The following is a 21,661-nucleotide window of genomic DNA, read 5'->3' on the forward strand; positions in this document are numbered from 1 at the left end:
CTTTACCTCTGTTTGTTCAGTCACCTGAACTGCACTGCCACTGTTATTGCTTATAATGCAGAATATATACTGTACCTGTAATGAAAATTATATTACTAAAAAATATATCCATGAAAAGCACATTCGTTGTCTTCTACTATCGTGCACATGCATTCTGAGTGGACACTGGAGTTGGTTCGGGTTGATTGAAAAAAAAAAAAAAAAAGGTTTGGGCTGATTTTGCGCTAAATAACACCTACAAGGGTGTCAACATGAAACGATAGGATAAAACGATGAAGAGTGCGAGGAATGAACAGCAGGGTGAACCTACTTTGCTGACAGTTGCTATTTGGATGCAAGTCTTTTTTTCAGAAACTGATCCCTCAGTATGTGCAAAATCCTGTGACACTGACTCGTTTTAAATGGAAAACTAGTGCTGAGTCAATGGCACAAAAGTAGTCCCATTTCAGGTCCACACGCAGGTACAGAGTTGCACCTTGGGTTGGGTCAGATTACTGGGAAGTGCAGTCGGTTAGTCAACACAAAGACAGTAAATATGTGTGAGAGAGAGAGAAAAATGAGCACTTGACTGAGAGCAGAGACAAAGCGTTGCTTCTTCTATTTTCTTATCTGAACCAAAAAATGCAACACAGATTTAATTCAATTCATAACACTGTATGGTTAAGTCAAAATATCAATTTACCACAAATAAAACAAACCGATGACTCTCTGCGCGTCAGTATGAAATAAAAGTAGCGTTTTTCTTGAAGCCCTGCGTGGCAGCCCAAACTACTTCATATTTCCAAAGGCAAAACACACCAGCGACCTTTGTTTCAGTCTGGAAATGGATACACGCTCGAGTTAATCATCGCGTGAAGAAAATTTCTCGCACAAGCTGGAAAGCATCCTCCTCTTCCTCCTCTGCTGCCTCCTGTGAGTTCTCCTTTTTCCTTCCAGCCTCCAGTCCGACATTCCTGCAAGCGCCCTGACCCTGACCCGGCCCTGACATCTGACCCCCGGGTTCCTGATGTGTTGGGCTCTTTGTGTACGGCAGCGTTTCCATCTCGGAGACGTCCAGGTCCGTTTCTGATACGTATGCCGCCGCCTCCTGGGCCTCGCTGCACTCGGAGGACTCCTGCAACGCCGGGTTTTCTCTTGAAGTTGAAGCCCTCGTCTTCCCCGCAGAGCCGTCTTCGACCTAAGTGGGCGAGTCATTGTTAACGCAACGTCTCAGGTAACAATCTGCAATCAATATGTGAACGTTAATTTGTTTGCAGCCAATTAATGAGCTCGACAGAAATGAGAAAAGTCCATCCTTTACTTTAGCCTCGTTCAGACTGCCAGCCGAAATCTTTGGCTTGGCCAGCGTTGCCTCATCAGTGTGTGCGGAGGTAGCTCCATTCAAGCCAAGCTCCAGGGCAACAAGCATCGCAACAAGGGCCGCTGTCGCAATGATATGAGGTCACACACTACACGCGCAGGACGACGCCTCCGCTCCGACAGCAACCTGTCAGATGGGTCAATAATGTGGCCCAGTCTGAACAGAGCCACATCCCATTTGGACACTTGCTAAAAACAGTGTGGACAAGTCAGCCCTAAAAATTTGAGAGGGAATCTGATTTGAATTACGTTCGCCTGCAGTCTGAACGCAGCCTGATTTTACTTGCTCTAATTTTCAGAAAAATGTGATTTGACCACTTTATGAGGTCACAAAGGGCACTGACACCTCTCCCAGGTTAGTGACAGTACCTCAGCCAGGTGTTGGTTGAGCTCTCAGCTAGTCCCCCCCATTACAAACGTGGAAAGTACAACTAAACACCAAGTTTTTATGCTGGGTGCTGGAAACAGAGGGCTAAATATGCTTTTTTTGTGAGCTTCACTTGGATTACAATGCAAAAAGCTAAAAAATAAATAAATAAATAAATCTGTCCCTTTAAATGTTTTAAAATGTTTAGGTAGGTGAACGCCAGAGGGAAAATAAACACTGTCAGTCTAGCGTGAACAAATAAACAAGTAAGAAGATGTTAAATGTAGGTCTGTATCAGAATCTCATACATGTTAAATTTTCAATCTGGATACTAATATTATTATTAGAAAATAAAATAAATTTAACAAGAGTTAATATAATTTGTAATATTATTTTACAGTCCGTAAAAGTGCCATACTTCCAACTTTTTAGTGGAACAAAAGCGAACAAACAGACAGAAACAGTGGTCGTATTATTAATGTATGCAGTCATTATGTTAAGTACTTCATCAATCATTCCTAAAAAATAATAAAAAATAGAGAGAGAGAGAGAGAGAGAGAGAGAGAGAGAGAGAGAGAGAGAGAGAGAGAGAGGGAGAGGGAGAGAGTGAGAGAGAAACAGCACCACCTTGTGGTCGGCGAGCAGAACCGCTTCGTGGCTGGCAGCAGCCTGGGTGAGGAGCGAAACAGCCGTCTCCACCAGCTCCCTCTCGTTCATGCAGTAGAAAATAGACCTGGAAACGCAAGAGCGCGAACGCCTCAGTTAGAAAGTAAAAACAAAAACAAGTCGACCCGTTTGAACAGAAGCCAGAAGCGGAGACTTTGCCATTTTACACACGCTACCTACTTTGGTTTCTTCGCTTTTCTTCTTTTCATCGTCGCCTTTTTCTCTTCCGACTTCTCTTCCTTCTTCGCCATCCAGGGCGGCAGCGCCCGACGCTTTTCAGACATCTCTGCCGGTGTCGCACGACTCTACATGATCCATGCAATGGAGACCGTAGCCGGTATATTACAGTTTGTGATCCTCGATGAATGGGAACCGCAGCGGAAGGGAACAGAACGTTGTTATTTTGGTTTTAGGCACGTGACCTGGATCAAGGACGGCGCCCCGTAGCGGACAAAAACCTATTGAAGCATATTATCTGTCCCTAAACTAAAGCAACTGACAAAAAATTATTTAGAAACCTGAAGCTCCAACGTATTTGCTACTTTTGATGTGTATGTTTCGTGCTTGAATGCAGAGCCCAGTATACATAATGATCTCATAAATGTATGAAATTAATTACGTCACATTTAGTGTTGATTTTATAAGCCCGGTGCATGACGTTTATTTGGTATTAAATGAATCAGGGGTTGGACATTGACATTGTTTAACTTGTCAAAAATATGCTATGTTAATGCGCCGATGAGAGAACGCCTTTCATCCAGTGTCGTCTGTCTCTTCTTCCTCTCCTTCCTCTTCTTCCTCTCCTTCCGGAATTTTATCCTCTTCCACAGCTACAACAAACGTACACACGCACACTCAAACTGTGCGCAGTTTAGTGGTGGGAATTAATCAGGGCTCCACTGGTGTGCGGTGTAATCAAAACTGTGTTCGGAGGTCTTAACATCCAACTCACATCTCTCAGTCTGCACTTTCTAATTTCTCTCAGTTCACTCGTTGTCGCTCTTTGGCTTTGATTTTGTTTTCATTATTTTATTATTCTCACTGATCTATTTCTTTTTACTGCTGCTCCGTCCCACATTTTAATGAGTGTTTCTTTTTTTAAATTATTAATCAATAATGGTCTCACAGCACCAACATAAATCTGTGTGATAGAAAATCTTTATACTCTGTATTACTTTCAAAATACAGAAATATTTGAGCACATTTTAACCTTTCAATTACAGTCTTATTTGTCAGCTCGGATAACAAATTATTGTTGTGTTGGCCGCCAGAAGCTCCTGCACACTGGCTCACACCATTAAGACATTTTCACTCAAAGTCCTGTCATCCTTCCTCTCCAGTCCAATCTCTAATGTTCAAAGCAGCCTTTTATCAGACTCTCACTTTCTGTCACTTTGTACCCAAGGCTGCCTTCTCTCACTCAGGCCCTTTAATTATGTCTCTAAAGCCCCCCGCCCGGCTAGTGCTTAGGGCTTGATTGCAAATACCAGCTTTGTTTATTTGACCAAATTAAAAAGTAAAGGGAAGAGAAGAGAGAGAGAGAGCGAGAGCGAGAGAGAGAGTGAGAAAAAAAAATCCCAAAGCAAAGAGCATGTTAGCAGCCAGATGCACGCACATTGTCACTTTCCCTTAAGCTTCAAAGTTCAGTGCACTTTAGGAATGACATGGCGGGATAAACACCCTGATTCCGTGTCAAAACACGGATAAAGGCTTCAAATCTCGTGGCATGTTATTTTTTATTTACACCAGTAAACAGAATCTGTCATGTAAAATAACCAACCGTCCTGTTTTGTTTTCTGTTTGGCTCGTTTGGTTTCTGATAGAAAGAAAACCCTCAAGGCTTCTGGACTGCACAGATTAAACAAATTTCTTGCAAATAATAAAACAAGGTTTATATTTGCATTTTTCCCGCATATTTTTTTTTTTTCCAGACAACAACGCGATTTAAATAATCGTCTAAATTGCAACACGTTATCAGTTCACCGAGGAACATGAAATGGCATTGAAGCGCTCCTCCTTCGGGCTTTTTGCCACAATCGCAGATCAGGCCGCGCTAAGAAGATTTCTGCTTGCTCATGGAGAAAAGCTTGTCACTGCTTGACTTGCCGCAAAGTTTGTGGGTCAAACAGGAACCAACGTGGCTGCGTCTGCCGAACGCCGCAGCTGCGCTGTTGCTCAACGCCCGGCCTGACTTGTCAAGCCACGGTTGAGACAAAAACAGGTTGTAATTATCATGATTGTGGTTGCAATCCATCCTCTCTGTAGATGATTTATGGGTTTCGATGTAAGATCCGACCTCCTGATGAAATGCCCGCTGAGTGTGATTTATTAGAATCTAATTCCAAAAAAAGTATCCAAGATTTTTTTTTTTTTTTTTTTGATGTCCCGCTTGAGCTCATATCTCCCTGACACCAGTTGTCTTATGTGTTATGTTCTGCCATATTATGGCCGTTTCAGCATTCTTTATGTAAATGCAGAGTAAACGTGAAAATATTACTTAATGAAATGATAAGAGTTTATTACTTTTTGCAAACGTGAATTCCATTTTATGCTATAAATTTACACCTTTAAAAAATGTACAAATTGGGCCTTTGATGTAAAGACAAGACGGCGATGTGGAGAAATGGGAATGCGGATTGGATGTTGGCAAACCGGCTGTGGAAATTACACAGAGAGATTGTTTCCCTTATGTAATCTATATCTTGTCTGGTTTTTATCCTTGCATGGTCTCCTTCCTCTGAGGGCCCTAATTGATGACCACCACAGTAATCTTCTAGTTGTCTTCCCAGGCTTAACCCTGCTTTGACTAAGGGTTATTGCCATTGGCCATCTGTCCCAGAAACACCCCTTGTGATTGGCCATATGGCAACAGTGAGGCAGATTTAGGAAGGCCGGCGTGCCGAGCAGAATGATTTAGGATATTTCATTTTTAGCGCCTTCTCATTATGTTGGCCCGGGACATGCAAGTGACTGAGGGAACCTCCTCATTTTGTGCTTTTCTGTGAGTTCACTAACACATGAGAACACCACGGAATCCTGCGTTTTGACATGAGGACTGAAACCCGAGGAAACTAGGAAGTGATTTTGCTTGACGGGTTCTTTAAACTCCCACTTGGCGTTGCTTTTCTGCAACACACCAGGGAGCCAATTATGCACAGAGTGTAAACACAACAGCGCCCCAAGGCAATGCCTTCCGGTGCCTTTTCTCTAGGTTTTACTGTTTGTCAGCACAGCAGCCGCTCACTTACAATTACCCACGTTAATTGGTGATGTCCTTCTTACCCATACGTGTTGGCCAAAAAGCAGGGCCCGCGATTTCCTGTTTACATTCCCTCCAGCAAATCACTCCTGGAGGCGACTGTCTCCTGCGGAAAGCGTGCGCGACCTCAGCGTGACCGTTAAATAGAACGCCACCAATTTTCTTTCGCCTCGTAAAATGAAGGTGAAGCCTCGCAAGAGCAAATTCCCAGCTGACAGACGGTGACAGAATAACAAGTAAACAGTAAACAAAGACACAATAGAGAAGAAGCCAGCGTCACTCTCGGAGATTTGAACGTGCACAGCGATTCAGGCAACCGGGTTTGGCTGGGCTCATAAAAAAAAAAGGAGGGTAACTTATTAGCGTGTGGACAAATTAGCATGTGTGCGATCCCGAATGAGAGGGAAAATATCCGGAGACACGCTCGGCTGCAATCAACCAGATTACAACTCCCCATGTCTTTGAGAGGAGAGATTGCTGCTCTCTGGGTGCTTTTGAAGGCTTATAGCAGAGTTATTTTCTGCTGTAATTCCAAATGTCTCCCCCTGTTTTCTTTCTGCCTCTAATCTACAGATTTTAGGTTCACACAGTTCTTGCTGCCTGACATGCCATAGGCCTAAATCCGTCCAAAGACAGAATGTCTGCGTTTCCTCGCAGCGACCGGGTCATTAAGCTGACTACTAAGAAAAGAATTATCTTTGTGGCTGATTAAGTGAATGTCAAAGTTTAGGTTATTTATACATTTTCCTCAAGAGAGGAATTATGCTGTTGCTCAAATTATGTCATGGCTTCTCATGGGTCGTCCCCCGCTTCCACCACCGCAAGGCCAAGAATCTGATTTAACTCCAGGACACGAGGATGATTTGTTGAATATTAGCGACTCGCAGCAGCAACACGTAGAAAGCAGTCAGTAAGGCTGCGTTCACACTGCAGGCGAAGCTGATTCAAATCAGATTCCTTCTGATCCTCACTGGTTTTAGCGAGTGTCCAAATGGGATGTGGCTCTGTTCGCACTGGGCCACATTATCGACCCATCTGACAAGTTGCTGTAGCAACGACATCGGAGCGGAGGCGTCGTCCAGCGTAGCGTATAGTGTGTGACGTCATATAATTGCGAGAGTGGCACTTGATACATGTCCTGGAGCTTGGCTTGAATGGAGCTATCTCCCCACAGACTGATGAGCCAATGAGTTTCCTCCTCCGTCCAGGGTCCTGCTGTTTTCTACTCCTTCTGCCTGCTCCATGACCTTACAGCTCCGCACCTGGAATGGCGCCCTCTGGTCTGGCGCATTGGGTCTTGCGTCGCGTAGAGGTGACGTCTGACAGTCCAAACCCATCGGTGTGTTCGGAGCTGTTCAGGCTGAGACGCATCTGTGCAAATGCCATTTGAAACTACCTCTCGAAGGTGGTTTCAATCTGTCTGGCATCGGATCTCATGTAATTTGTGACTGTTCAGACTACAAAAGAGCCATGCGGTTTCAATCTGGATGGGCTAAAAATCAGATTTTTAGGCTGGCAGTCTGAACAAGGCCTATGTTAGTTTCCTCTGCTTATCCGGGGCCAGATTGCTGAAGGGTGGCGGCATGAGCACGGCCGCCCAGACTTGACAGCTCTACCCGGGGAATGCCGAGTCATTCCCAGGCCAGTTGTGAGACACACAGTCCGTCCAGCGGGTCAAAGCAAGCAAACACAACAAAATCTGTCCCACTTGCGACAGGGAAAATATTACAATCCAGTAATAACCAATATGAGGCCGAATGAGAGAGTCACTGCTACAGTATAAAAAATTCCACCCGCTCAACATGGGACACACTCACATTGGATGTCCTGCCTCCTCATCAGCTGTAATAGGCCAAATCCACAGGGATTTCCTGCCAATCACGGCCTCTCGCTGCTGTCTTAATTACTTTTTCCTCGGAAGCTGATAAAAGTGCTTTTCGTGTGAACTTGTCAATCTGTTGTGTTTCACGGGAACCGAGCAGATCAAGCAATCCCCCCCCCCCCCGGGTTCAAAACAAGTGCAGACAGTTTGTTATTAGTCATAATGTGCTTGGGGGAAAAGAAATAATCAAAGAGCTCGCGGGAGTCTGAGCCTCTCAGCCTCGGTGTTTGTCGTTGCCGCTGAGCCGCGTACCTCTGGAGCGCTAAAGGGGACGTGCGCGGGTTCTTCCATCCATTCATCCATCCATTCATTGTCTTACCCAGTTGTCTTTGGGTGAAGGCGGGGTGGCGCCCCGGACAAGTGGGCGCACGTGTTCTTCCACAGTTGCTAAGCAAGTCTAAATGAGCGCGGCGAAAGTCAATTTCCATTCCATCGCCGCCAATCAACTCACTCAGCCGTGGAAGCTGCCAAAATTGGAGATGTTCATTTCCATTTCATCCTTAAGCAAATGTTAATAAGAACAATCCCTTGCCTGGTGAAGTGGGAGAGAGGGCGGGCGGGGGGGGAGGGGGCAATCAAAATGCTAATTTACCATCCTGACGATACAAAAATACCTCAGGATTCTGCTGTAGTTCCACTCTGTGCCTCTCTTTTGCTGGTCACATATCCCACCCAGCTCATCACATGATGGTTGTGACATTCAGTATGTTTACATGACACTCAAGAAAACCGAGTTATTGCCTTAGTCCGACTGCGATCGTACAACTGAAGTGCACGTCAACGCGTTAGTCCGACTAAGATCGGAGTTTGAGAACTCGGATTGGAATCGGAGAACTCCGATTGAGACGCCGCGATAATGCGATTGGAATTTGAATTTCTCCCTCATGTGTACGCCTTAACTGATTATCTTGTTGTTGGGATCAAGACAGTCAGCAGTTACGGTGTAGGTGCAGTAGGTGACTGTATGGTTCATCCATTCATCCATCCATTCCACAGCTAAATGTTTTGTTTATGTACTCTTTCTGAAAACAGACAAATGCATAGAAATAAATGTAAAATTCAACTTAAACCCCTCTACTAGGTTATAACAAAATCAAACTGATTGATTTTAGTTTTTTGTTTTTTTTTCTTAAGACATCAGTGTCTAGTTAAGAAGCCGTGTAGTTTCTTGCACGAATGGGACTGCATGATTGTCTTTGCTACCACTGTGACGGACTGGTTTTGCTCTCCCTTCTACTTTACATTTATGAGCATTCACTTTTTTATCCTCATCTATGCAAAGCTGTTCTTCTGCTGCTTCTCTCAGATGTCTCAGTCCAGCACAGTGCTTTCGCGGCCCGGTTTTGACTCGCCCTCCAAAGTCACTGTTCCGCTTCAACCACTCCCCGAATAGCCCACACGTGCACCGCGGCGTTTGTCTTGCTGCTCGTCCTGTCAGACAAACAACAAGGTTATGGTGTCTTGCAAAGGCAGGGAAATTCAAGACTTCAAGCCTCTCCAAAGCTTCAAAGAAAACGCATGATTTCCATTTGCTTCGGGTGACGGCAAAGAAGCCTTTGGCCACGGTGGCAGCAGCACAGGTAGACACCTTTTTGATTTTCTTTCATGTCTTTTTTGTCCCACTTTGATCCCTGTCTGCGTCAAAACCTTTAAAAACCAGCGCCTTCCAGGTCCCTGATTGCCTCAGAAGAAACTCCGGCATGACACCGGCTTAGTTGCCATGGCGACAGATACAGATTGCAGCCCTTTTGATGCTCAGTGCACACAAAGATGTGGACGTAAGAGTTTGCCAGTGTGGAACGTGTGGACGACAGACGGTGACAAGCAGCAAAAGTTGACAAAGGGGTGACCGGTCACATGTCGAAGCCTGATTTCTTTAAGGGCTTATCGCGGAAGGCAGCAGCTCCTCAAAAACAACCGTTACCTGAAAAAAAAATAGATGAGTCTGAGACGCTGTCTTTTTATAGGCGATCACAAAGTAACGACATCGGTGGAGGGAACAGGCCCAGATGATGCAACTTTACGATTGTTGCGAGTACATTGTGGGTGATCGTGCTCGAAGCGCCCCGGGGTTGTTGTTACTGCAAAAATGAGTCACACCTTGGCGAGTAATGACGGCCGCAGAGACTTTCATACGTTGCCTCTGGGCTGTCAGGCAGGATGTGAAACTCACCGCTCAGGCTGTTCTCTGCTGAGTTTCTTCTTGCTCATAAGAAACGGAAACAAACAAGCAAACAAACAAAAGGGATTTGAAGTCATTATGATCGGAAGAAGGTTGCAAATAATCCATCCATCCATTTTCATCCTGCTTATCTGTAATCGGGTCGCAGGGCCAGCAGGCTTAGCAAGTTATTCCATGTTTCGCTCCAGCCAGCAGTGATTTCCAACTTTCCCAGCCGAGAGAACCCCAGGCACTTCCTGACCCCTCTGGCAGGTCCTGGATCTACCCTGGGGCCTGTGCACCAGTAGACAGAACAACTCAATTTGCTCGTTTCGACAGCCAGAAGCAGCAGCTCTCCTACAAGCTCCGTATCCTACTTCCGAGGAAGACCCTGGTTGAACAATCCATCTTTGTCTTACCAGATGAAGCTAACGCAGCAGGTAGAACAAGTCTAATGACCCTAAGATTTTGCTAATGTGGGTTTGGGTTCATAAAGACTGAAAGTGGACATGACAGACCTTCTGAATTCAGCATCAGTCAGATTTTTATTTCCACTGTCATTTATCCTGCTCGCAAAAAGCTTTCGGCTTCCAGTTTTTGCACGACCCTTTGGTTAGCTACAATGTGCTGCTTTGATTAATTGTTATTATTATTATTTTTTTTTTAGTAGTTGTCTCATTGTCTTTGTCATCCTCTGCGTTTCATACAGGCAGAGACCAGCAGTTGCTTCCTGCTTTCATCACAACAGAAGAGAATGCTGATTGGTCGCTGCAACTTCATACAGTTTTAGTCCCAGTGAAAAATTGAATTCATTTTGTCTTCACGCCCTCAAGCGGCCTTTGCATCTCGCGCTATGTCCCTTGCCTATTTTTCCCCCCAAGTCACCTCTAATGCAAATTGTAATGAAAACTAATAGCCGGCGCTCTCCGATCTGCAGTATGCAATTAAATGCACGCACCGCTGGTCTTCAGTCTTTTTACATGCGTGGATAAAAGCCTCACTTGGACCTACGGGACCTGCGCCCTTTGTTTCTTTGGCACTTTGTTCGCCTAATCTAGTCTATTGCAATGGGTGGTGCAGTGGTTAGCACTGTCGCCTCACAGCAAGAAGATGAGGGCGTTTGAACGTTCTGCCTCCATCTGCGTGGGTTCCCTCCTGGTCCTCCAGCTTCCACAACGCACAACAGGTCTGAGTGTCAGAGCGCCTCTTCTGTTCCTATATTTGAAAAGATGATTCCCCATACACATCCGGCGATGGTTAAATTGTGACATTTGGTCCCTGTCGCTGCGTTGCTACCGTCGACCAAAACTACAGACGCAGAGCCAGTTTGCAAAATACTGGCGCATTATTTTTGTCACGCCGTCCTAGTAGATAAATGTCAGCTCATTCGCACTCCAAAACCGAGCCTCCAGGCCACGGACACGTGTGCGGACGGGGAAAGACACATTTTTGGAAGCCGGATATCAGGTTATATCAGTCACTCGCAACCGCAGCCTCAACCAGAAGCGAGCTTGTCTTCGACTGCCAGGAGCCACCTTGTCTGCTTCTTCCAGCCAGCGCTGCTGCTTTCAAGCACTTACAATCAGCCGAAGAGGCGCAGATCTGCCCCGTGGCCAAGGTGACGGGTCCCGTTGTTAAGAGGCAACGTATCAAAGGAGGAAGAAGAAGAAGAAAAAAAGAAAAACCTCCTTCCCACCGACTCTTGGCTCCTGCTTCCATCCGTCTGCGGCTCTGGCTGGCTTTTTAAGGCTTCGGGCGTCTTTCGTGTCCTTAGCGACAGATGAGAAAAGACAACAGGAGACGCAGCCTGCTCCCTGCTCTGCATTAATGTGCAGGGGGGGCATCGCCTTGACTGATTTAGGTAGATGCTTTTGGCACGGACGCCCAGTGTGTGTGTGTGTGTGTGTGTGTGTGTGTGTGTGTGTGTGTGTGTGTGTGTCTGTCCAAGAGTCAGTCCATTAAACTTTCAGATGAGGAAACAGCCCGGTTCCCTCTTAACGACAAGAAGTGAAGCAAGCAGTGATAGGATCATCCCCCGTTATTTATTGCTAATTTATGACGGCGCACATGCGCAGTTGGCCCGCACCGCTCGCCTCGCGCGCCAACTCAGCCCAATCTTGAACCGTGCGGACAGATGACGGGCTCGTGTGAGGGGACGGACGCGCGGGGAGGAGGAGAGCGTGTCATGTGACAGTTGTCCGACAGCAGCTTCACTTTTTTTTTTTTTTTTTGAGCCAGTCGGGATTAAAATCTAAAAGGTTTATAGATTTTCTTCCATTTTCTTTTTCTCCTTCTTCTTCTTCTTCTCCTCCTCCTCCTCCTCCTCCTCCTCCTCCTCCTCCTTCTTCTTTCCTCCTAAATCAGTGGTCGGAACGGGCTCTAATCCGGCTCGACGGCAGAAGGGATGTGAGGGATTGTTAATTTGGTCAAGTTTGAAGAGGCAGAGTGAAGGGAGGCAGGCAGCCAGCCAGCCAGTCAGCCAGCCAGCCGGGAGGATGCTCGTAGGTGAGTGCCGCAGTCCGTCTTTTGACGCCTGCTTTCACTTTTTTTTTTTTTTTTTTTTTCTTTCTGTTTTTAATTATTCACCGCTGTCGGAGGCACGGATGACATGTCTGCCGCCAAAGCAATGCGAAAGCGGCAAGGACTTTGTAATCTTTGATAATCTGGACAGCAAAGAGGTTTTGGCGGCAGACGTGCACGTCGCCCAGACGGTCGGAGAACTTTTAATATCCCCCAGCTGCGATTCGCACGAAATGAGCACGAAATGATCAAGCGATATTGCATATTGATTTTTTATTTATTTTTTTTTAGAGAGAGAGAGAGAAAAAAAATTTAAAAAACACGCAGTGTTGTGTTTTGTTTTTTTTTTTCCTTTTCATTTATTTACTTTAAGACGCTTGGAAATGCCCGAACTAATCCGTGGGAGTTTTTTGCTCGTGTGATCCGTGGTGCTGAAGTGACAGCTCCGCATTTAAGCTTTCCATGATTTGTGCATCCCTGATGTGAGGCAGATTATACAGCTTTTGTTTTTGCTTTTGCTATGTGTATTGCATTTTTACATGCAGTCGTGGCAGCGCGAAGGGGACAGGGCCAGGGTGGAAGGACAACAGAGAAGACAGGAGATGTTTTCTTTTTGAAAGGTGGAAGAGAATTGTTGAAAGTGGTAACTTTACGGTTAGTCTAGTCCGCCAACTGATATCGTGGCAGGGTCCAGTGAAGAACAAGCCAAACCATCCTCTCTCCAAAGGAGCACGACTGAAACTGCTGGTTGGTGTGATGCAGCGTGGATGTTCCCAGTCTTATGCCACGTTGGTGAAACCTCAAAGTCATTTTTTCTCATTTTCAGAATGGAGCCCTTTGGCTCTCAACTCTATTCAGGTCACCATTTATGGAAATGACCAAAAAATAGGGTGCGAGATATGACTTCCTGATACTTTTTAATTTTCCACAAGATGTTGAGGCTTGGCTTCACTGGAGCGCAGAGATCAGATTCTCTTCGTCTCAGTTTCTCATAAACCTTGTGAGGATAAAGAGGATCTAAAAATAGGAAGGAGAGTAAAGGAGCAGATGGCTGAAGTGAGACGTCTTCCGTCGTAACCTGTTGAACTCTCCACCCTTTGACCTCATATACGTGCATGGATTCAGTAGATATGCATGCACAACAGACTCCTCCTGTCTGTTGTCTTTGTTGCTTCATGTCCTTTTGTCTCCTCCCACAGTTTGGATGTTTCTCCTGTTCATCGAGGAGGGATTCGCTCTGGCACAAAAGACTAAAGGTGAGAACGGCCAGTTGGCCCCCTTACAAAATAAAAGGACAGTGATAAGTACAAAGTGTTTTCCAAGTCCCGTATCATATGCATTTTCGGATCTCTTTTAAATCGGAGACAAAATCAGTGGAGTGAAATCCAAAAGAGAATCCCAGCAAAATATATTTTAGCTTTTGGCTAAAGTCAGTGCTTTGTTGTGCTGTTGTACTGTTCCAGTGGATGGACTCAACCTGAGACACCGCAGGCCTGTGAGCATCAGCACTCACAGAGCCCGCTTCCACAACAGCTTCTTCAAAGACGGACATTACAGATTCTGATCATTCAAACAATTCTCCCCCCTTTTTATTTATCACTACCTCATGTGCAATATTTATCTCACCATACAAACTTTTTATAGCTCTTCATTATTTTTTGACCTTTTTACTGATTATTATAGTAATTTATGTAATGTAAAGCAGCATAATGTAATTAGGAGTGTAGCATTGTGCTCCGTCTGCACCTTCGCGGTACAGACACTTGTTACGTGTTTTTATTAGACTAACTGTACTATTACACTGACTCAGGGAAACGCACAAGAATTCCAATGTGCCAGTGTTAACCTGTTTTTAACTTGTACAAATGGCAGTAAATATCTAGTCTAATCTCATCTGATATAATCGTCCATCCACATGTTGGTAAGATGGCAAAAAAACGAGGTGCTGGAGGAGCATTGTCACAAACCATGGAGATGAAGAAATACCCTTTTTTGACATCACAAAGGGCTGTTTTCTACAACTGTGTTTTCGTTTTGCACACTTCACTGACAGACTCCTGACAGTTTATTGTCAGAGAACAGTGGCGCAGATCTTTAATTCAGCAGAAGATAGGTCAACTTTTATCACCTATATCGTTTTATAGCCGCCCCTTCACTGCAGCAACTGCGATTTTCTTGGCTGTCGCACTGATTCAGATGGAAAGGTGGCGGTGGCGGCGGCAGCAGCAGCAGATGGGGTTAAACCATCTGAGCGGCCGGATCGCTCTCGTCACTGTGGAAACTGGGTGCGAAACACAGATGGCGGCAGCTTCAGCTCTCCAAACTATCCCCAAACGTACCCTCCGAACAAGGAGTGCTTGTACGTGCTCGAAGGTAACTGGGAAAAATGCACCTGAGGACTCTGCAGCGGTTGTAAACTAGGGTGTGGATTTTGAATAAAAAATCCAATAAAACTCCCCTTTGGATCTTTTGGAACTTCGTATTGTAGTTCTATGCTCTTCTAAGTAACAAAAATGTAAAAACTTTTGGGAATGTTTTAAATATTTTAATTAAAGAAACGTCCAATCTGCTTTAACTAAAACTTCAAATTAAGAATATCCATTAAACTAAGTGAAAAATCGGACAGAAAAATGTGTTCTCAGCACAGTTCTGTGCAGTATAAATATTTCCAGTAATCACCTCCTTGGCTGCAGATCTGACACTTCCATCTTCTCCTCAGCCCTGCCACGTCAGAGGATCGAGCTGCTGTTTAACGAGAAATTCTTCATCGAGGCTTCCTTTGAGTGTCGCTTCGACCACATCGAGGTGCGGGACGGCCCGTTCAGCTTCTCGCCTCTCATCAACCGCTTCTGCGGCTCGGTCGGTCCTGGGCTGGTCCTCTCCAGTGGGCGATTCATGTGGATCCGCTTCTTCAGCGACGATGAGCTGGAGGGGATTGGCTTCCGGGTCCAGTACAGTTTTACCGCAGGTCAGCACGTGGTAAAGAGGATGGTTTGGTTTGAAGGAAATGTCCTTCCAGTGCTCGATGGATCTTCAGTCAGTTGGCTCACATTGGCAATTTTTTTTTTTTTTTGAATGTCACACGATGTTTGAAAATGAATTTACTGTGCAAAGCAGAGAGCTTTAGGTTCATAGGATAGGATAGACTGAGATGGTTCGGATATGTACAGAGGAGGGCAGTGAATGTGTCAGTGGTCGTAGAGGTCTAGATTAAGGAAAATGAGATTTAGGGGCGTATTGATGGAGGACGTGAAGTTAGTTGGTGTGAGAGAGGAGGATGCAGAGGGTTAGTTGGAGGCAAATTGGCATTAAAACCGAAAAGAAACAAAAACGTTTTTTCCCGAAAACCCACGACTGACTTCTTTCTGTGAAGTATCTGTGAAAATCATGGTGTGGTATGACAGCTGTTAAGGAAAGATAGAAATGATCTGGCTAAGTTGAGCAAAACAGCCTCATTGTTATTCATCAAATTGGCAATAATTAAAACTAGCGCTGTAGAGGTTAGCGCGTTGAAACTCATTTTATTGGCACTCATCTTTTAAACGTGCAATTAAGGTCTGCGATTAAAAAAAATTTAATCGACTGACAGCCCTAATTAAAACAAATAATAATAAAATACACTTGCCATGATCATGTGACAGCTCACTTTCTTTTTCTCCGAAAGACCCCGAGTTCCACCTGCACGTCGGAGGACTCCTGAACCCAATCCCTGGTACAGTGAAAACCACACGACCAGCTTTGTCTCGGCTTTGTGCTCGCTTAAGTGAGAACGAGCTTTCGCCTCTAATCCCCACCTTCGCCTCTGTATTCACCTCGTGTCGCTGTCTGTGGGTCAGACTGCCAGTTTGAGCTTTCGGGAGCCGACGGCCTCATCCGATCCAGTCAGGTGGAGGAGGAGTACAAAATGAAGCCCGACCAAGCCGTGGACTGCATCTGGACGATACGAGCTCCAAAGAATAATAGGGTGTGGATTTATCCATCTGTCTCTCTGCAGTATCTATCTATCTATCTATCTATCTATCTATCTATCTATCTATCTAAAAAATAATTGAATGCATGCAAAACGAACTTGACAGTGATATGCAACAAGTTCTTTGCCCTTTTAACTTTACTGATAGTACGAAGACAGCTTTGTGCGAGTTCACGTGAACCATTTACATTTGACCGTCAGACATGAGTTTGAATGACTGCACCGGCTTAAGATAACATGCAGTGTCAGCGGGTAGTGGGTCATGGGCCTTTGGGTCGTTGACAGCATGAGAAGCGAACAGAATTTAAAGCCCATGCCTTTTTGGCTCGTTCCAGATCTACTTGAGATTCCTGGAGTACCAGATGGAGAATTCCAACGAGTGCAAGAAGAACTTTGTGGCGGTTTACGATGGCAGCAGTGCCATCGAGGACTTGAAGGTAACGCAGCGATAGCCGCGGGCCAGCGCCTTCCCTCGTCCCGTCTGGCAAATACGTAGCAACTGTCCTACAGACCTTGGCGTCGGTGAGACGACACATCAGGCGCGGCGGGGGGCAATAAAGAGATGTGTGGTTTCTTTGCAGGCCAAGTTTTGTAGCACAGTAGCTAATGACATCATGTTGGACACCGGTGTGGGAGTTGTGAGGATGTGGGCCGATGAAACGAGTCGTCTCAGCCGTTTCCGGATGCTGTTTACTTCTTTTGCCGACCGTGAGTCCCTCCTTCCAATTGTCGTTAACCTTTGCCATTCTACGTTTGCGTGCGCCGCTGTAGTGTGACTGTGACACACGGTGGCCGACAAGGGCCGCAACGCAATGCAACTGCCCAATGGACCTGAGTTGGCGAAAACAGCTGCAGGTGTGGAAACGATGCAAATAACACAACGTTTGAACACCAGGCCAAAAAACAAGCTATAAAAAGAGGATTGTGGTGAAAACGAATCAAAACGAAACGAGCTGCAAGACATAGAAGGAGAGACTCGATCATCAAATGAGCTGCAAACAGAGAAGCGATGCAAAACACAACGGATGCAAACCAAGAAAACACACAACAAAAAAAAAAAACGCTGCATAAACCAGTCACTACAACGCACACCGAGTTTCTACTCTAAACTTTTCTAGTCAGCCGTCCTCGGCCTACCTGTGTGTCTCTCCATTGAGCTGTTCTGCTAAGCGCGCCCCCTGCAGGTTTGGAGCACTTATGTTTGCCGTGACTGGTTTATGCAGCGTTCTTTTGTTTGCATCTGTTGTGTTTTGCGTTGCTTCTCTGCTTGCAGCGCATTTGATGATCAAGCATATATTTTTATGTCTTGCAGGACCTCTTTTTGTACCTTGTTTAGACTTGTGTTTGTGTTTGTGAATTTGCATCGTTTCCATACCTGTAGCTGCTTCCGCCAACTAAGGCGAGAGCAACTTTGGCCCGTTGTCGGCCACCGTAATGACAGGCCCAGTAAGAGCAACCTCCTGTGGTCTGCTCTCATAATTGCAAAGGATTTTTATTGCTCTCGGTGGCTGCATGCAAACAGTGCGTCATAAAAAATAAAAAAAAACCCACTCCTGTTAACGAGGTGGTTTAGCCAGATGGTTTAGCGGGGTTTTAATAGAAGGTGGATTGATTTGCTGTTAGTGCTCATTCTGATTACTCCTTCTGTGTTACTTATGCTTTCTGTGTTGCAGCTCCCTGTGTGGGCAGCACGTTCTTCTGCCACAGCAACATGTGCATCAACACCTCTCTGGTGTGCAACGGCATCCAAAACTGTGTCTTTCCCTGGGATGAAAGCAACTGCAAAGGTATTTGGGTTTGGGTTTTTTTTTGGCTGCGGCACCACCACCACCACCACCACCACCCTTCTTCACAGCTGCCAACATCACCACCCCCCCCCCCCCCAAAAAAAAAATAATCTGCTCAGCCACTGCGAAGGGCAGCAAATTGTGCCACATTGAAGATGATGCATGTCTGACTCTGTTGTGTCACATTGAGCCTCCTTGAGGATCCGTGGCGAGAGAAAGCTTCTCGACGCATGCAGCGGGATTCTCACCCCCAAGCCCACCACCACCCCCCCAACCCCATATGCTTTGTCCTTCCTTTCAAATGCTGTTCTCCACCCTGACAACACAGAGCTTAATGATGTAGCGCTGGAAAGTCCAGACTCTCCCTTTGAAACGTCCTCTTGGCAGGACATCGGCCATTTCTTCATCTTTATTGGCTCTTTGATATAAGTGACTCTCCCCCCAACGCACCCCCCGCCCCGCCCTACCCCGTCCGACCGCACCCACCCACCCACCCACACACACACACACACACACACTCAGCTCTCAGTTGTTTATTGGCACCCCAATCTTTGAATGGCTGTTAATCTTGAAGTCAGAAAGCCGAGTTGGTCCAGGAAAAACCCCGAGTGCCAGACTGTCCCGACGGCAGCGGCAGCCACAATATGACTAATGTGACTGAAACCGTCCCTCTTAATTCATCCCTCTTTGTCTTTGCCCCCGTCATCCATCGTCCATCGTCCATCGTCAGAGAAAAAGAGCAAAGGCATTTTTCACCAGATCACAAAGACGCACGGGACGGTGATCTGCGTGTCCACGGGGGTGGTGCTGCTGCTCCTCGTCCTCTCCGTCCTGGTTCAGGTCAAACAGCCTCGCAAGAAGGTAAAGGAGACAACTGGAACGAGCGTTTGATCAACGAGTGTAAACGAGACAGAGAAGCTATGTCATTATTTATCTACCTATTATTTGGAGGTGTTGGTTCGAAAGAGCAACCTGTTCCACCGGGGAGACCTGCAGGAGGTGTTTGACCCTCCGCACTACGAGCTCTTCACCCTCAGGGACAAGGTCAGTTTGGATTCCGATGTTGCTGTGGCCTCCGGATCAGCGTTTCTGTTTTGACTGGGTCGCAGCTTTGTTGGCAGTTCCTCTTTCTTTTTAAAAAGGGATTTCAAAATATATATATTTATAGGCAAAATGTTGGGCACTGATTTTGCAGGACACACGATTCACTTCAATAATTCCAGTAACTTATTTTCTGGACATGATAGGTTCTAGACATGTGGGCTAGCGCTTTTATTTTTGTGGAATAAATTTGGGTTCAGTTGAGAGCCACTGCTCCAACTGGAGTTGCCAACCGTCCCTTAAAATACAGAATTGTGCCTTATTTGGCAATGAAGTGGTGCGACCCACTTTGAATCGATACGAGGTTTGTCCCATATTTCTAGCATAAGTTGTCTGAAACGTAACTTTGTTTTCCATGCAAACTCACGTTCATTTCCATAGAGTTTGCTTTCCTGCACTTTATTGATTGTGGTGTAAAGATATATTCAACTAAAAGATTTTAATACAATTAAAACATTCATCTTATTTCTAATGTCTATTGGGAACAAAGCAGTTCAAACTATATGAACCATACACTGTTTTGAAACCCTATTTTAAGTTATGATTTACCACTACTGGCGAGCCACTGGCCTGTGACGCTCATGGCCCTGTGCACTGCGGGAGGCCTCCTTTATTTTTCTGAATGAGAGTTGGCGACAGCAGCCCCAACTGAAACTAATCTGCCACCCTCAGGAAATGTCCGGGGATCTGCGGGAGCTGTCGGAGGAGCTCCAGTCCCTGCAGGCGCTCCGACGGTCGTCGTCGGGCTCCCGCTGCGTCCACGAGCACCACTGCGGCTCCCAGCCGTCCCTCAACTCCGTCAAGGCCGGCAAAGGCGCGCACGCCTTCGGCAGGGGCTCCATGGAGCTGCCGCCCTTCCGGGGGGAGTTCCAGGCCGTCTTCCCGCCCGTCGGGGAATTCAACAGCAGCCTGCGAAAGAAGAGCTGGCCCAGCGTCAAACCGGGCCGCGCGTACGGCCACCACCACGGCTTCCTGGGCGACCGGGGGCTGGGCCGGCAGGACCGCGTGATGGAGGAGGACGAGGAGGACGAGGAGGACGACGGCAGGTACGACGTGTACGTCCGCCGGGCGGGTAGCAGACGCGGGAACTTTGAGATGGCTCAGCAAAGATCCTTGTCTATGGACTTCTGATGCCGCTCAGTCCTGCAGCTCTCAAATCCTTGCCGCAGTTCAGGGGCGCGGAGAGGAAGCGTCTGACCGTGGCCTCTTAAGAAGATCAGTTTGAAGAAGAACAAAAAAAAAAAAAAAAGAGCCGATGACTGATTTCTCTTCTCCAAGAGCTTCAGCACTGCCAACTGCTCTGGGACACAGACACAACTTATTGTTTACATGGGAACACAGACGATGATACTGCGTGTTGTCCATACTTTCTGTCAAATACGTTGTCCTGCAAGGTAGCTACATTTTATTGAAATATAAGTTCTTGTATTTTTTTTTTTTTTTTTTAAAGCAGAGTGTCAACCTTACAATGAGGGGGGGGAAAAAATCTTCTTTGTTGAATCTGTTCATACATTCGCTGAATAATAAATTGTTCAACCTCTGCACCACCACTTTAGAAAAACATTGTTGCCTTTGACACTGAGTCATTTATTTAATGGTAGCGATAAGATTTCCGCCAGCAATTATATTGTAAAGAGCAGATCTTGGCTTTATGTTGTTTTACAAGTAAAACAGAAGGAGCGAGGGCTTGAGTGACTTGGCCAGTGTCTGCCGCTGTGATAAGGAGTCACTTTATTTGGCAGCAATTAGAGCTTGTGACCAATCTTGGCACAGTTTACAAGAGGGAGCCCAGCCTCTTCCTGGACATTGTTTTTCAGTCGGGTTGGATGTAAGTTACCGATGTTCAAAAGTCACTGTGTCCTTCGAAAGTGAAAGTAAAACTTCATTCAGAAACAAAGTCGCTAGATATTAGCGCTATGCTACCTAACATCAGAATAATTCCTGGGCAGGTGGCCTGATATTCCTCAGGACTGTTCAGTTGCGTCAGGAAGATGTGAGAAAAAAGCTGTGATGAAAAAAGAGGGATTACGAGTTTCTTTTTTTGCACTTGTTTTTTTTGTATACACACGTGCGTCCCGTTAATTGGAATGTGATCCAAAAAGTTAGTATGTTTAAATGTGCCCTCTAAAGGTTTAGTGGGCACATTTAGAATGCGCAGGGTTTTTTTTTTTTGTTGTTGTTGCTGTTGTTTTTTTGTAAACAGAACATCTTGTAAACACTCTAATGACTAACCAATGTGATGACATTAAGTAATTAAAACATGGAACCATAATGTTGCCATTTCATATTCCAGGGCAACAGGTGCAAGTGAGCAATAATAGCACACTGTCCAATAAAAAAGTCTGAATCAGCTGATCAGATGGTGAAGAGAAACTAAATGTAGCAACAGAAGTCATGTGAGAATACTGACATCACTCGCTGGCCAGATGTTTCCCAGGATGTTTTTTTTTTTTTTCTCAACTGTGAATACTTATTGGTCTGCATTGGTCAGGATTAGCGCACGGGGATAAATTCCACTCGGTGCCTCATTCCATAATGCACAGCATGGCTGATTGGCTGCAGGAGTGAAAGCCACTGAAGATTCTACTC

At 45.8% G+C, this 21,661-nt stretch overlaps 2 protein-coding genes across 3 annotated transcripts; one reads left to right on the top strand and one right to left on the bottom strand.

Moving 5' to 3' along the window:
• Position 1: 1 nt before the first annotated feature.
• On the bottom strand, positions 2-2,813 carry LOC142883865 (uncharacterized). The gene is made up of 3 exons (XM_076019160.1): positions 2,573-2,813; positions 2,354-2,459; positions 2-1,177 (listed from the first exon to the last, which is right to left on the bottom strand). The coding sequence occupies exons 1-3, from the start codon at positions 2,674-2,676 to the stop codon at positions 845-847; spliced, it is 543 nt and encodes a 180-aa protein (XP_075875275.1). The 5' UTR covers positions 2,677-2,813; the 3' UTR covers positions 2-844.
• A 6,086-nt stretch (positions 2,814-8,899) lies between these two features.
• neto2b (neuropilin (NRP) and tolloid (TLL)-like 2b) lies at positions 8,900-21,427 on the top strand. Of its 2 annotated transcripts, XM_076019162.1 has the most exons (13): positions 8,900-9,113; positions 12,059-12,199; positions 13,414-13,470; positions 14,411-14,587; positions 14,934-15,182; positions 15,879-15,926; positions 16,051-16,178; positions 16,520-16,621; positions 16,766-16,892; positions 17,858-17,971; positions 18,702-18,832; positions 18,923-19,015; positions 19,745-21,427. In XM_076019162.1, the coding sequence occupies exons 2-13, from the start codon at positions 12,190-12,192 to the stop codon at positions 20,201-20,203; spliced, it is 1,695 nt and encodes a 564-aa protein (XP_075875277.1). In that variant the 5' UTR covers positions 8,900-9,113; positions 12,059-12,189; the 3' UTR covers positions 20,204-21,427. The 2 variants fall into 2 exon arrangements, with proteins under 2 accessions (XP_075875277.1, XP_075875276.1); XM_076019161.1 differs by lacking the exon at positions 8,900-9,113 and having other exon boundaries at positions 11,765-12,199.
• Positions 21,428-21,661: the final 234 nt, after the last annotated feature.

This window comes from Nelusetta ayraudi, unplaced genomic scaffold (genome assembly GCF_046127955.1).
Source record: "Nelusetta ayraudi isolate G7.1 ecotype Tasmania unplaced genomic scaffold, CSIRO-AGI_Nayr_v1 ptg000009l, whole genome shotgun sequence".
NCBI lineage: Eukaryota > Metazoa > Chordata > Actinopteri > Tetraodontiformes > Monacanthidae > Nelusetta > Nelusetta ayraudi.

Coding starts and splice junctions, on each gene's coding strand:
- LOC142883865 (XM_076019160.1), bottom strand. CDS start 2,676: ATGTCTGAAAAGCGTCGGGCGCTGCCGCCCTGGATGGCGAAGAAGGAA. Junction 2,460..2,572: donor AGAAAAGCGAAGAAACCAAA/GTAGGTAGCGTG, acceptor TTGCGTTTCCAG/GTCTATTTTCTACTGCATGA. Junction 1,178..2,353: donor TTCTGCTCGCCGACCACAAG/GTGGTGCTGTTT, acceptor TCGCCCACTTAG/GTCGAAGACGGCTCTGCGGG.
- neto2b (XM_076019162.1), top strand. Junction 15,927..16,050: donor ACTCCTGAACCCAATCCCTG/GTACAGTGAAAA, acceptor TCTGTGGGTCAG/ACTGCCAGTTTGAGCTTTCG. Junction 16,893..17,857: donor GTTTACTTCTTTTGCCGACC/GTGAGTCCCTCC, acceptor TCTGTGTTGCAG/CTCCCTGTGTGGGCAGCACG.